Here is a 13,173-nt window from a genome sequence, read left to right on the forward strand (position 1 = left end):
AAGAATGCACACCTCTGTTTACTTAGCATCCAATAAAGCTAAAAAAAAAAAAATGAAAAAAAAGAAGCAGCTGTGGCACAGGTTGCTGGCTCATTTATACCAATGTTACAGTGACTTGATAGGCATCCTTGGTATTGATTGGACTGGCTAACACCACAGCCGTCCCTGTGTGGGTAATTGGACCCAGATCTCTGTCCAAGTGTGCTGAAGGGCAGCCATCGTCTCCTGCGAGTGGCCAGCCAAAGACCGTGGCCCTGAGCCAAGGTATCGCTGGTGCCCTATACGCTGTGACAAACAATACTGTAATAACAGCAGCCGTGGTAATTTAAAATGACATCAGAGAAGCCCTGTCCTCCTGTGAACGGTTAAAGGAAGGAAACACACTGGCAGATATCTGGCTCTCTATCAGGCCACTCTGCAGGCCAATTACAACACTTGAAGCCCACACCTGTCCCTCCCACTGACTGGATGAAAACGGCCCCTGATTGGTCACTGCTATCAAACACATTTACATCTGGGTCACATGGAGCCTAAATGACTCACAGCTGTGAACTTTGCTTACCTGCCGACTGTAAATACCATTTTATAACACGTAAACCTTATCAGTCTTAGCTGCACATGGAGCCTTATCTGCCGGCTGTAAACTACACTGGCAACCAGTGACCCATGTGCCTTGTATCCACGCTGAGCAATGTATTTTAGCCTGGCTGACATTGCATGGGTGATACACGGCGGCACACACATTTACATCAAATCCTATTTTCTCCAAGTGGCCCATTTGTCTCTGAGTGAGTCAGCAAGCTCTGGGCACCTCTGCAGAGCATCAGGGAGGGTCAGAGGGAGACAGAGCTGTGTCTTTGATCAGACACACACACGATAGCCAGGAACATAGTGCTCTTGTGTGTGTGTGTGTGTGTGTGTGTGTGTGTGTGTGTGTGTGTGTGTTTTTCTTGCCCTAGGACTTAATGCCATTAGCTAGATTCAAGTGGAAGGACAAGCCCTACTGCAGCAACCAGCTTCCCCTTCTCTTGAGCTGCTGGAACAGAGGAGAGGACACACGGCGATGGAGAGAGAACTGGGATGTGACGTGGAACTACAGTAAACAGGGAAAATATAATGTGTGATCAGACATGAAAAGGACCGACCTGTCCAAATCCTTAAAACGTTTAAATGTCCCCCTCCTGCCAGAGGTTACTAAACAAAACCTCTTCTATCAGCAGCGTTTGTTGACACTGACGAGATGATGAAAGACTTTGTGCTAAATTAGCAGAAAAGCCAAAAGAGAAACATGCACATTCAGCACATAATTAAGTACATAATTCAAGCCTTGCCCGTCTTTACCTAAATTTTACGATGGCCTATTAAGATATAGTCCTCCTTTGGTTTGACAGTCCATCCTGCAGAGCGATAAACTGACGGCATCTTGCTGTTAGTGCTGAGGCTGTAGGACACAGAGCTGTGTTAGCAAACTTGTGGAAGGCTAAAGTCCCTGAGCCACGTTCTCAATAATGCTGCAGGCCCAAAGTCTCTCCAAATTACTATTAACACAGCACACCCTTAAAATGGATTTTGAACCAGAGCCAGGAGGAATCCGCTGGGTAAACTGACTGTGCAGTGTGCACGGGCATGGGGGACTCATTGCGTCTGTAGGTTTATGGCCATTTTAACTCTTTGCTTTTTGCAGAGGACAATCTCAAGAAGCAGGTTTGTTGAGTTATCCAAATAATTTTGTTTGGAGAAATCACAAACACGTATTTTTAAAATTAATCCACCATAGGGTTGCACAGTATATCGTTTTACCATCAACATTGCAATGTCTGCATGCACAATAGCCAAATCAGAGGACATGCAACTTCGAGTTTCTTGTCTGCTAGCGACATGTAGGCTCTGTATGCACAGCAAACCATCAATCACAATCAAGCTTGATCAATTTACCGAACAAGGCAGAGCCAAAACCAAATCATTTCTAGAAACAGTCATTATTTCTAAATAGAGCTCAACTGATCTGGTGAAATTTCCTGTATTCTTTCATGTAGAAATACTTATTTCAGAGAACCCAAATCTGGCAATGTCAGTTTTTCCACTATTGTGCAGCCCTAATTCACCATCCAGACTTAAGGGGGGGCCAAGCCTCCCTCTTGAAACAAGGCCCTACTGCAGGTAGCATGAAAAACATGGCGACCTTCGTCTCTCAATTTCAGATACAGAAAATTCAGTCTTTGTCTGAGAGGCTACAGCGACTCAGACCCCTATTTCAGTCAGTTACTGCAGCCAATATTGGTGAACAAGCACAATATACAGCCTTCTTCTTAGATTAGAGTGAAGGCCCTGATTAGTAAAAGAAAAAAAGAAAAAAAGAAACTAAAACTGGATAAATGTATCTCAATCTCTGCTTTTAAAGATACTTGTAAATGTTTTACTTCTGTCTCATTTGATTAATTAGTCACTCTTCTAAGACTATAGTAAGTATAAGAATAAGGGTTGTAACACTGCCACCTGCCTATTTATCCAATCAGGACCGTGAACTCCATAAAGGGGCGGTCCTGTCTGCTCGTGAGTGCAGAGAGCAGGATCCTTGTTGTCTGGTGAGTCCTGCTGTGCGTTCATGTAGAGAAGTAGAGAGGAGCGAGGCGATTCATAACTGGAAAACGGACAGGAGGTATCCAAAACGACAATGTGCACAGCAGCTTAAGTAATTGTTATTATGATTATTATTCTGATTATTTATATTAGTTAGAACAATCCTAAAAGGAATGAAATCATTTTTTTTTTTTGGCTGCGTTATTATTAGCGGACAAAACATTAGGTCCTGATAGACATGAAACTTAAAAAGAACTTGAAATATACATATATATTTTTGGTAGCACTAATACGGTAAAATTCAGTACTTTATATAAGCTCCTGAGAAATAAGCGGAAAGACCATCATTGCAAACAATGATGATGATCTCTCTCACGAGATCATCATCTCATTTTATACAGGCATAAAGACAGTAGAGTAAGTAATGTAGACCCTGCTTAGTTCCCAAGCTTTGTTGACGTTGGTTTTACTTGTAACAATTGGAAGATATTTTAAAAGAGAAGAAACAAAGTTTCCAAAAATTAAATTTGCCTCTGAAAGGTCGTTAATTGCAGAGTTATCTTCCTGCTCACTGGCTGTATTTAGGGCTGGTCTCCAGACAGAAAAAATTACTCTCCTGGAAATAACCACTGGGGTTCCAGGGACCTTGATGCAATTTCTGGCACCTCTGTGCACATCACCCCTTTCCTCTCCTGGCAATCCTTACCACCAGTCACCTTTCATTTAAAACAGGGCTCCCACAGGACAGTTGGACACAGAGGTAATGATTCAATGCTTCATGTTTGAAGCGTGCTCCATCTAACCAACCTGCCTTCTAACCAACATGAGACCATATTTGATCAAGAGCTACAGAACACTGTGAAGCGGGAGAGTTCACAGAGACTGTGAAGTAAAGGAAGAAAAAAAACTCTTCTTCCCCAGTAAAAAAGTATTTTACTTTTCGAGACCCAGAAATCTTCAAAGAACACCTTCAAATTCAATCCCAATTTCATGTGTGTTCAGTAAATCAAAAGGCCAAATGCAGTATACTCAAAATCCATTTAACATTTTGAATTAATGGCTGTCATTCAGAGAAAAAAGATCAGCCTGTTCCAGACTCCTGTTAAATTAAAAGTCTTCACCTCACAGCAAAGAAAGTAGCAGCTGAAGCTTCTCAAACATATTGGCATGTGCAGTTTTGTCTCAGTTTGAGATGTGATGACCAAGGTGAGACGTACATAAGATTTAAAGCCAAAAAGGAGGCAGTCTGACCTCAGCTGGAGACTCATTTATGGCTCTCAATTTCAGGGTGAACTTATTAAAATAAGAAACATTTAAAATTATGTGCTATTAGACTGATTACGTCTTAGATTATGGATGTCGGGACATGGTAATGCGTTTTCTTTTCCTGGTTTTAAGGGCTGCATTACAATAAAGTGATCTTACCCTTACCCTCAGGTGTGTATAAACTACAGGTTCTGTTAACTGTTAGCTGCAAAACATCCATATGTCCATACATATCATGCATCCCTATTACAATTGATGGATATAGCTTTTTAAAGCCTGGGACAACATGACTGAAGGTTAGGAGAAACGGGGCTTTAGGGTTTAAGGTGCAGACAATGCAATCGAAACCAAGTGCAGCTGAGGACATCTGTCGCATATCTCCATCCCTCTCCTCATTTCCGGCCTGTATCTACTCCCTTCTCTCCAATCAAGGCATAAAATACCCTTATACACCCTTACAAATACACCACTAATACAACCCAGTCCTAATTACAACAAACTACATCGATCCAAATAGATCCCACAAACATTCCTGTGCGACAGAGAAAACTTTTGTGCGTTGGTTACCTGTCTGGTTAGGGGTCCCAGTCTCGCCGCCCACGCTGCCATTCTCCTGCTGGGCTGACAGGGATTTCAGGATAACGTGGGTGGCCCCGAGACGAGGCAACGTGACGTGGGTCAGGTGGGGGAGGGAATTCTTCTTGGCAAACAACTGGCTGGTTTCCCGCCGCTTGCGCAGGAAGCCGCCTTCTGGGAACAGCACTATCCACTTCCTGTCACGGCTGTGGTAGTATTTGTCCAGGTGATCTTTCAGGTAGACCAGCTGCTTGTCTCGGTGAGCTTTACCCTGTAGAAATAAAGGAAATACATTAGGTGAATAAACGATGCAAGAACAGTTTAATCTCTTATTTAGTCGCAGGTGAAGAAGGTATCGCAGTAGAGTTTCCAGTGCAGATTTGGTTGTTTTAAACCACCAGCGCTCTAAAAACGGGGCTTAAAACTAGGTGACTCAATTCAAAACAAGTGCAATTAGCTCAAACAGTTTCTTTATTTGCCCTAAGGGGACAAACTGATTGAGGCTAAGTGTTACATTCACTTGATTAGATAAATGTTTTTGTCAGCAAACAAATGACCAAACAAGTGAAAACAAGCAAACACACACCAGAAGTTAGATGCAGTAACACTGTGGAGCACTCAGAGCAGCAGTAATGGCACTACCGAAATGGATGCAAAATCGTGATGGCCTTGACAACATTAAGAGCATTAGCAATGATGGGACGAGGAGGAGCGGGATTGATTTTTAGCTAGGCCCGGTCAAAAGCCATTTTAAATGCATTAGCATAGCTGGGCTGAACTCTGCTTGTGGCATGTGAGCACACGTGCAGCTGTATGTCGCTCGACTGTTTACGAGGCGAGTAAAATGGCTGAAAATCACAATGTTTTTTGCCAAAACAAGAATCAGTAGGGAGTTAATTTTAGCTGCAGCTATGAAGTCTCTTTCACAGAGAGAGAGAGAGACGGGCATTCAAGCACATCACAAACCTACATATGACCTTGAGACCATTCCTGTGCATTTACTGCAGCTATATGAGCCATGTGAATTAAAGCAATCATTCTCCGCATTGGTGCTGTTAGAGTCAGACTGAGCTTCTCTCCTGCTGTCCCAGTGTCACAGGAATATATATATATATGTTTTAAATTAATGATGTTTTGCATTTGGATCTTGGTTTAGAACTGGCAGAATTATCAAATGGTTTATCTTATAGCTGAAAGTCTCTGATATTAAGCCACCTGTCCCTCAAGTGAGCAACTAGCGCTGCTTCAACTCCCACGTGCTCTCGTCACTTGGAAATTGTCAGCTGCCAGTTTATTAGGCACACCCTACTAAAAAGTTTACAGTATAATACAACAGTCCTGTAGTGCATCCTCCTCTCATGAAGGTGATAATGTTCCAGTTTCGCTGAAACCGTTTTGGGGGTTATTTTAGAGGTTGTAGTTGGTGCTGCTATTGAACTGTATCTGGTTGGATACTGAGAGATGCATGAAATATGACAAATATTCAACATCACCACGAACTGCAGCCTCCAAAACGAACACCTTAAACAAAAGCTGAACATTACACCTTATATAAAGGTATTTTATCACAGCAGGAGTGTAATTTTAGATTAGAGCCTGACTGATATTGTTTTTTTCTGGGCCAATGCTGACATTAGGAAGTAAAACATTATCATATATACACACACAAATTATTTGCAGTGATCCCTAAAATGCAGTTATCAAACACTTGGAGGCAGGATATTTTACAGGTTAAAAATAAACTTCATTGTCTAAATTTGGATTGACCGATTTGGCTTTTTTTTTTTTATATTAGAAATTATCGCTATCGGCATTTGTGTTGGTCGATATGGGGTTAGAGTTAAGCTTGATTTATGCTTCTGCGTTGCGGCGACGGCGTAGCTACGTCGTCGACGCAGACCCCTACGCGGACCCTGCGCCGTAGCCTGACGTGCGCCTCCAAAAAATCCTGACTACGCGTCACGTCGACGCGTCGAGACGCGAACGGCAAGGACTGGGATTGGTCCGCTCAGACCGTCTTTCCGGCAGTTGCTTTTCCGGTCAACAGTATAACAACACCGCCAGTTACTTCTGGTGCTTGCATGCTTGTCTCCTATTGCTTGTGAACTCCGTGCTTTGTGAGATCCCAGCAGGGCAGGAGGAGTATTGGTGTTGTGCAGCATGTAGCTTGTAAGCCCCACACTGTGACCAGAATGCTACACAGCATATCCGCTCTGACCGCAACTGCAGTGCAAGAGAGCAAGAACCCCCCGAAACCAACCCCCCACCCACCCCCCCCTCACGGCTTGGCGGTGAATTGCAGACCAACGCGTTCCCTCGACGCAGAACTTCGAATGCTCAATAACGGCGTCGGGTCGACGACGTAACTACGCCGTGGCCGCGACGCAGAAGCATAAACTAGGCTTTAGGTTTAGGCTGAGGCTGATATGACACCTTTTTCTTTCAAGAATATAAGGCAAAAAAACACGCTTGGGGTAATTTAAAATGATTAAATTCCCAGGGAAGTTTACTGTGTCAGCTGATACTTGACACAGATATACATGTCCAATAAAAATTATAATCATGTTGTTCATTTTATAGTGTGAAAATGTAATTCAGGTGCACAGGTACGGCTACAAATAACTTCTTTTATGCATTTATTCCAATACAGTCTGAGAAGCAAGCATAGCAACACTTCCACTTCTTTCCTGTTACCTGCAGCCATTTAGTCAGGCAAATACTATCCTAGATTTTTTCTTCATCAAAGCAGCTAATGCTAATTAAAACTACACTTCATCCCTATAATTTCCTCTCATGGGAACTTGTTTTTACTTGTTTGCCAGATAAATTGATTTAACCCCTTTCCAACTTGCTGATATAAAAAAAAGATGCAAAACTTTTGTTTCTATGCCGTTTTCCCTGCTCTATTCTAAATCATGTAATTTGGCACTTTCTACTTATACAATGTGTAAAACTGAACATTCAACCATAGTATACCTTAGTTGCCAGATTGAATTGATCCACAGTGAGGATTTTGTATAACTATAACCAGTCACTAGTTGATTCAGAATTAAAACTGCAACTTTTTATGGCTTTGTATATACTTAAATAATTAAATTAAACATTAAATATCATTTAGAGATATGCCTCTAATTAGAAGGGTCTCCCAAGTTTTAGAGGTTGAGAAAACTGACACGACCAAGGAAAAAAGTTCAATTACAGGCCTGTACCACAAGTAACTGTGCTGGAGCCATCAAAGCCTGCCGTGTTGCGCTGTGCATAATGATGTTGGAGACATGTCTGCCAGCCTGAGTGGACAGCAGATGCTTGGGAGGCAGGGGCAGATGCTTGCTGTGCTGTGTGGATGTGTGAAGTATTCTGGGGAAGGATGTCAAGAATGCACACACAAGAATGCCAGAGGGCCTCGCAGAGAGAGAGAGAGGGAGTATGGCAGAAATGACCGAGCCTGCTGCAGCCCGTCTGGCTGTTTGCAGGCTCAGGGTGCTTCACCCTCGGCACAGTGCCTGATGTGATGCGATTCCATGGCGAAGCATTTCTATGACCTAAAAAAATTAATTCCCGCTCGCTGTGGCCGTGGTGTTTCTGCAGCTCAAAAAGTCAGAGAGGGATTTTCATTAATTTTCCCGACAAAACAAATCAACAGAGACGACCTATCAGCAGCAGTGCTGTCATTTAACGTTTTAAATATTTGTCCCATTGGAGCTGGTGCCAGCAAGACTTGTTTAGCAGCATAGAGTAAATACGGTTCAAAAAAAGCAGCTCATTACCAACATCTGAGGCAGAGGCTCTCAAAGTTTTGATGACTGAGTGCCAATTTAGCCAGCCAGCAGAAGATTGAGCGCTGCGCAGGAAAACCCATGAACTTGTCTCAGGATCTCATTAGATAGGATGATATGAAAGTTTTAAATGTCGCAATTATGCTGGTCAAAGGAATTGCAATTCAGGGCGTTATCAAAATATCCCAAAGACATTTTGTGGGGGGAAAAAATTCTATCCCGAATTCGTTCTTTAGTTTGGAAGCCATTGTATTTCCACACATCCGATTTAACTTTAATATAAAACTTGTATATATTGGAATGACTTGTGGCCAGTGGACTGTATGTTAGCAGGCTAAACGGCTTCACTCATGAGGATACGATTATCACCTATGTCCCAATTATGCAAATTCACTGCAATCAACTTTCTGTGAAAGTTTTTATCGCAATTCACGGCAGAATCTCATTCCATCCCTACATCATGACATTTAATTTAAAAAAATCTAGTCAAATCTTGTATTTCTGGCCAGTAGATACAGGAGAAATATCCGTTTATTGTGAGTGGATCCAATTTTATATTTTGATTTGCTATGAATCTGCAGCGTTCCTTATCTGGAATTAACCCTCTCAAACTTGCATGATTTTCCAGGAATTCCCTGACCAGTAACAGCCCTCTAGGCTCCATGTGTAGGCCTGTCAGAGCAGGCTGCTCTGTTCCAGCTGCCCCCACAACAAGAGGGTCAGTCTGACCCAGCGGGGCCGAGCAGACCTCCCACACTACTGTCCACTGCCGTTTATCCTTCTCAGAGGACGCCATGGCCGCAGGAAACCCACCAACATATCTGCGGTCCAGCTGGGACAAGCAGATGGGCAGCGATTCCACTTTGCAGAGTGCAGAAGAAGAAGGCGGCAGCAGCCGGGAGGTCAGAAGATTTGGGTTATGGCCTGAAGGTGTGCGTTTTAATCTCAAGACTTTCAGGGAAAAACAAGGTGTTGACATTTGTGGGGAAGTAGTCATTCACATCCAAGCAATAACTCAGATGAAGCCTTGAGGGTAATTTACGGATTAAAACACTGACCAGCAGCTAAATATGTTCAGTGTTAACCGTGTGCAGCAGAGCGTGTCAATGTCGACAACTTCTGATTACAGTAAAAGCAAACATTTTAAAGTTTCAGTGCTTCTATCTCATATGACTATTTCTGAATATTTATCTTTTCCATAACTGAACAAGCAAAGAAGAAAAAAGGGAAAAAGGTCCCCAGAACACTGTTTGAGGCTAGAAAGGTGGCAGGGTCCACCAAATATAAACAAAGTAAAACAATATGAAATGATGTTGTCCTTTAAGGTCAGTTTGTTTATTTAATCATGAAAACAAAGTTTGTTTATTTAGTTTGTTAGGGCATAAAAAAACAAGTCAATAAAGATCTTTCTCTTCTAATAAAAAAGTCTTACAATTTCCTAGAAAATGCTAATAAAAATGTTGAAGACTCATCCTGCACTCAGGGATATTCACATTTTTCTCCAAAAAATGTTTTCTTAACTCATATGACGCTGCTCAGGATGTATAAAAAGAGGGACGTCCAGAGTGGAGTGTTTCTGGGGGCCGGACCTCTCACACACACACACACACACACACACACACACACACACACATAAAACATACTAAGACGTTTGGTGCCATCATGGGTGTCTTACCTGTCTGATGAAGAAGTCCCCATGGATGAGGGACACTAGGCCAAAGTTGGTGTATTTGAACACATGGTCCATCAACCACATCATTTTTCGTACCACCTGAAAAAGGGAAGAGAAACACAATGACAGTCTGTAACAAACCCAGCTGCTCACTCCCACATTTGCCTGTAAGCAAAAGCACGCGACTTTGGCTTCGGTGCCAAGAGCGCCCAAACTGATACAGCCCCTCTGAGCACTTCCACCCCTCCTGACCTGCACCAATGCAGCTTTGGCTTACTGTCCTTTCAGTGGTAAGAGGATAAACTGGGCCAGGGATGCAGTTGTTGAGGCGGATCATGTCATCATGTCTGTGCCGCGCAGCTCTGCGGCTCCAGTGCAGCACCAGCCCTCAGCCAAAAAACAAAAAATAAACACAACACAGCTGCCCCCGCCGTCCCAGAAATCCACAGGCGATTTTCAGGATGATTTGTAAGGTGGCGGGACAGCGAGCTACACCTAGTCAAATAATCGATTCTTTGAGCGAAAAGTGACTTCACAGGTAATAAGACTTTTTTCTTTGCTGATTTTCTATTTTCAAACTCACTTCTGCTGCTGACGATATTGTTTTACAGGCAGAAAAAAAGTTATTTCTGTAGATGATTAATGTACATTTGGTTAATAATGACGTGTAACAAACAAGCAGCTGAGCCCCTAACAATGTCTGGTTTTCACAGTGAGGATGAATATGTTCTGCTGTGGGCTTGTCAGATCTGATGGTTAAATTAATGCAGATCATGTTTTAATATGCAACTTCTTATCTTTTATATAGCTTGTCAAAACGCTTTTCATCTCCAGTTTCATGTCTCTATATTTCCACTTATGAAATAGGAGACAATCTGCATGTTTATCTACTATGTTTACTTTGAAGGTGTACATGAAGTGACATTTCCGTGTAATTAAGTAAAAGAACAAGTGTCCTATTGAAACAGAGGAATGGGTGTGTGAAGTTTGGACACGTTTTGCTTCCTTGCCTGTTGAAAATGATCAGTGTGAAAGAATGCAAAGCAGCAGCCGCTCGGATCTTCGCACATCTGTTGTCGCCTGCCTGACAAACTCTGCTGAGCGCTCGAAACTCATTTTTGTAATTTGAATGCAGCAGACCACAGCACTGCTGTCTGTCTCTACGGTGTCGACTACTTTGACTTGAAAAGCATATCATGATATCACTATGGCTCTCTCCTGCTCTACAAAAAGAACTAAGTACAAATTATAAATAACGTCCGATTACAAAATAACTTGCTCAAAACATCCTAAGTTGCTGATTAAAAAAAGGACCTTTTCTTTTGTTTAAGACTGAACTTGCAGTTTTCACTTTGTTCAAATATAATTTGGCTAAATAAACCGACAACCTTTGGCAAACATCCTTAGAACACATACTTAACTCAGGCTCATAGCCTGAGTTAAGTATACTATTTGCAGCGACATACACATGAAAACATGCTCAGACAGCATCCTGTTCTGCAAACCACAGACGGGACCAAGTGCCCTGCAGGTTCAAATTACTGCATGGCTTTTATTTACACTCATGTGATCCCGGTCAACCTTAACTTGGTTATATTTTTAATTTCCTAAGAGACTGCGGAGGTAACACATTTCTCTGTTCTTCTTACCGTGCCCTTGTCTTGCAGGCACATCATGAGGGTGCACACGTCTCCTGTGGATTGGTGGTTGACGATGACCATGGCCTCCTCTTCAGAGATGGGCCGTACGTCGTCACCCCACTCCGTTACTGCAAGACGAGATAAACAGACGGACACATCATGGTTAAATAGGCTGTGCAAATAGAGTCCTTTACAAGTGCCCTGTGGACTTTTCTTGTAAACAAAGTTTCTGTTACATTTGTGTTCGTCACTCAAACTCACTGCATCTTTGAGGTCCAACAAACATGTTGAATTAATTGTTTACATCCATGTTTGCTAGCCAACAGTCTTCTTAACTGCTTTTTGTTAGTGCTTCGCTGTGTTTCTTTGTGCATTACCGTCTCCAACTGTCTATCAGTGAAATATTGTGTGACCATTGGCAGGAATTTGTGTTACACCACATCCTCATTGCTCCATAGCACTACTACGGATCATAAACTCCACAAGGTGCCTTTAAATAAAAAGATTTGTCTCAAGCATTTTTTATTTATTTTAATATTTAAAAAAATATAATGTGAAAATTGATCTGGATTAACTTAAAAAATATACACAGACGGTCACAACATTTATCTGATTTCCATTCAAGTTTTTTTAAATATTAACCCTTAAAAGTTTAATTGAACGTAAGAATGTCTTTATCAAGAGAGACCTGTCCCAGACAGGCAGCAGCACAGTTGGATGTTTTTAGACTTAGGGCACCACTCACACTAGGCCCCTGCTGCTCTGCACTCACACTGCCCCGGCTGCAACTGGGCCTGAGCACGGTGACCTCTTGTATATATACACATTACGCCGTAGCTCGGTCGGACCACAGTGGAGAACAACAAAGACAACATGATCAACTTTCCTGACTTTTTGTGGCTTATTTTGTGTTGTTTCGGTCATAGACGGCCTCTCACATTCCTGGATTTCTTGATTATGCAATTCATTCAGATCCAGATCAAAAACTCCCAACCAAAGTTCACTAACAACTGTTAATGTGTCATAAAGGTATTATGCAAAGTAATAAAACTACAGTGGGACCAAAAACAAGCTGAAAGCAAATGTGATTTAGACATCTTGGAATGTGTGATGGGTGGGGTTCATTGTGTCAACACAATTAAAATGGAGTGAGGAAAGCCATCACTGAAATCCAATTTGTTTACATTAAGGGTGAATGTTTTATCATTTAAAACTGACTGTTGTTTTTAAATCCAAGTGTTCTGACAGCAAACAGCCTGCCACCTGTCTGATGTGCAGATCCTCGCTGCCTGGATCAGGAGTTTAATTCCATGCTCCTGCCTTCTTGTAGCTAAATGAGTCTCCACCTCCAGAGATGGTTTGGCTGATTACATCATGCAAAGGGCTCATTTAAGGCTAGATTTATTCATGTATTTATTACTGTATTTCACTCATCATGTGTATTAGGGGTGTAACAATTCTAAAATTCAAATTCAAAAACAACAATTTGGTTCAGACCTTCATTTATGAGCCACGTTTCGATTCATGCGTCACAGTTTTATTAATTCAACTACAACTGGAATAGCAAGATCACCACAGAACATAATAAAAAGGTAGATAACTATTTAAATTAACTTCACATAAATAAACTATGTACACAAAATATATGGATTAAAAAACACTT

The 13,173-nt window shown here is 41.9% G+C and overlaps 1 protein-coding gene across 1 annotated transcript in view; it reads right to left on the reverse strand.

The window, feature by feature from the left end:
* The window catches only part of lpgat1 (lysophosphatidylglycerol acyltransferase 1), a 53,011-nt gene that overhangs the window by 24,046 nt on the left and 15,792 nt on the right, over positions 1 to 13,173 (reverse strand). Inside the window, exons 3-5 of the mRNA XM_084376881.1 lie at positions 11,520 to 11,638; positions 9,874 to 9,969; positions 4,414 to 4,693 (exon numbers count right to left, since the gene is read on the reverse strand). Coding sequence (XP_084233007.1) covers positions 4,414 to 4,693; positions 9,874 to 9,969; positions 11,520 to 11,638 — 495 coding nt within the window. The remainder of the gene's footprint in view (positions 1 to 4,413; positions 4,694 to 9,873; positions 9,970 to 11,519; positions 11,639 to 13,173) is intronic.

The sequence above is a fragment of the Pagrus pagrus genome (genome assembly GCF_965226575.1).
Source record: "Pagrus pagrus genome assembly, chromosome: 16".
NCBI lineage: Eukaryota > Metazoa > Chordata > Actinopteri > Spariformes > Sparidae > Pagrus > Pagrus pagrus.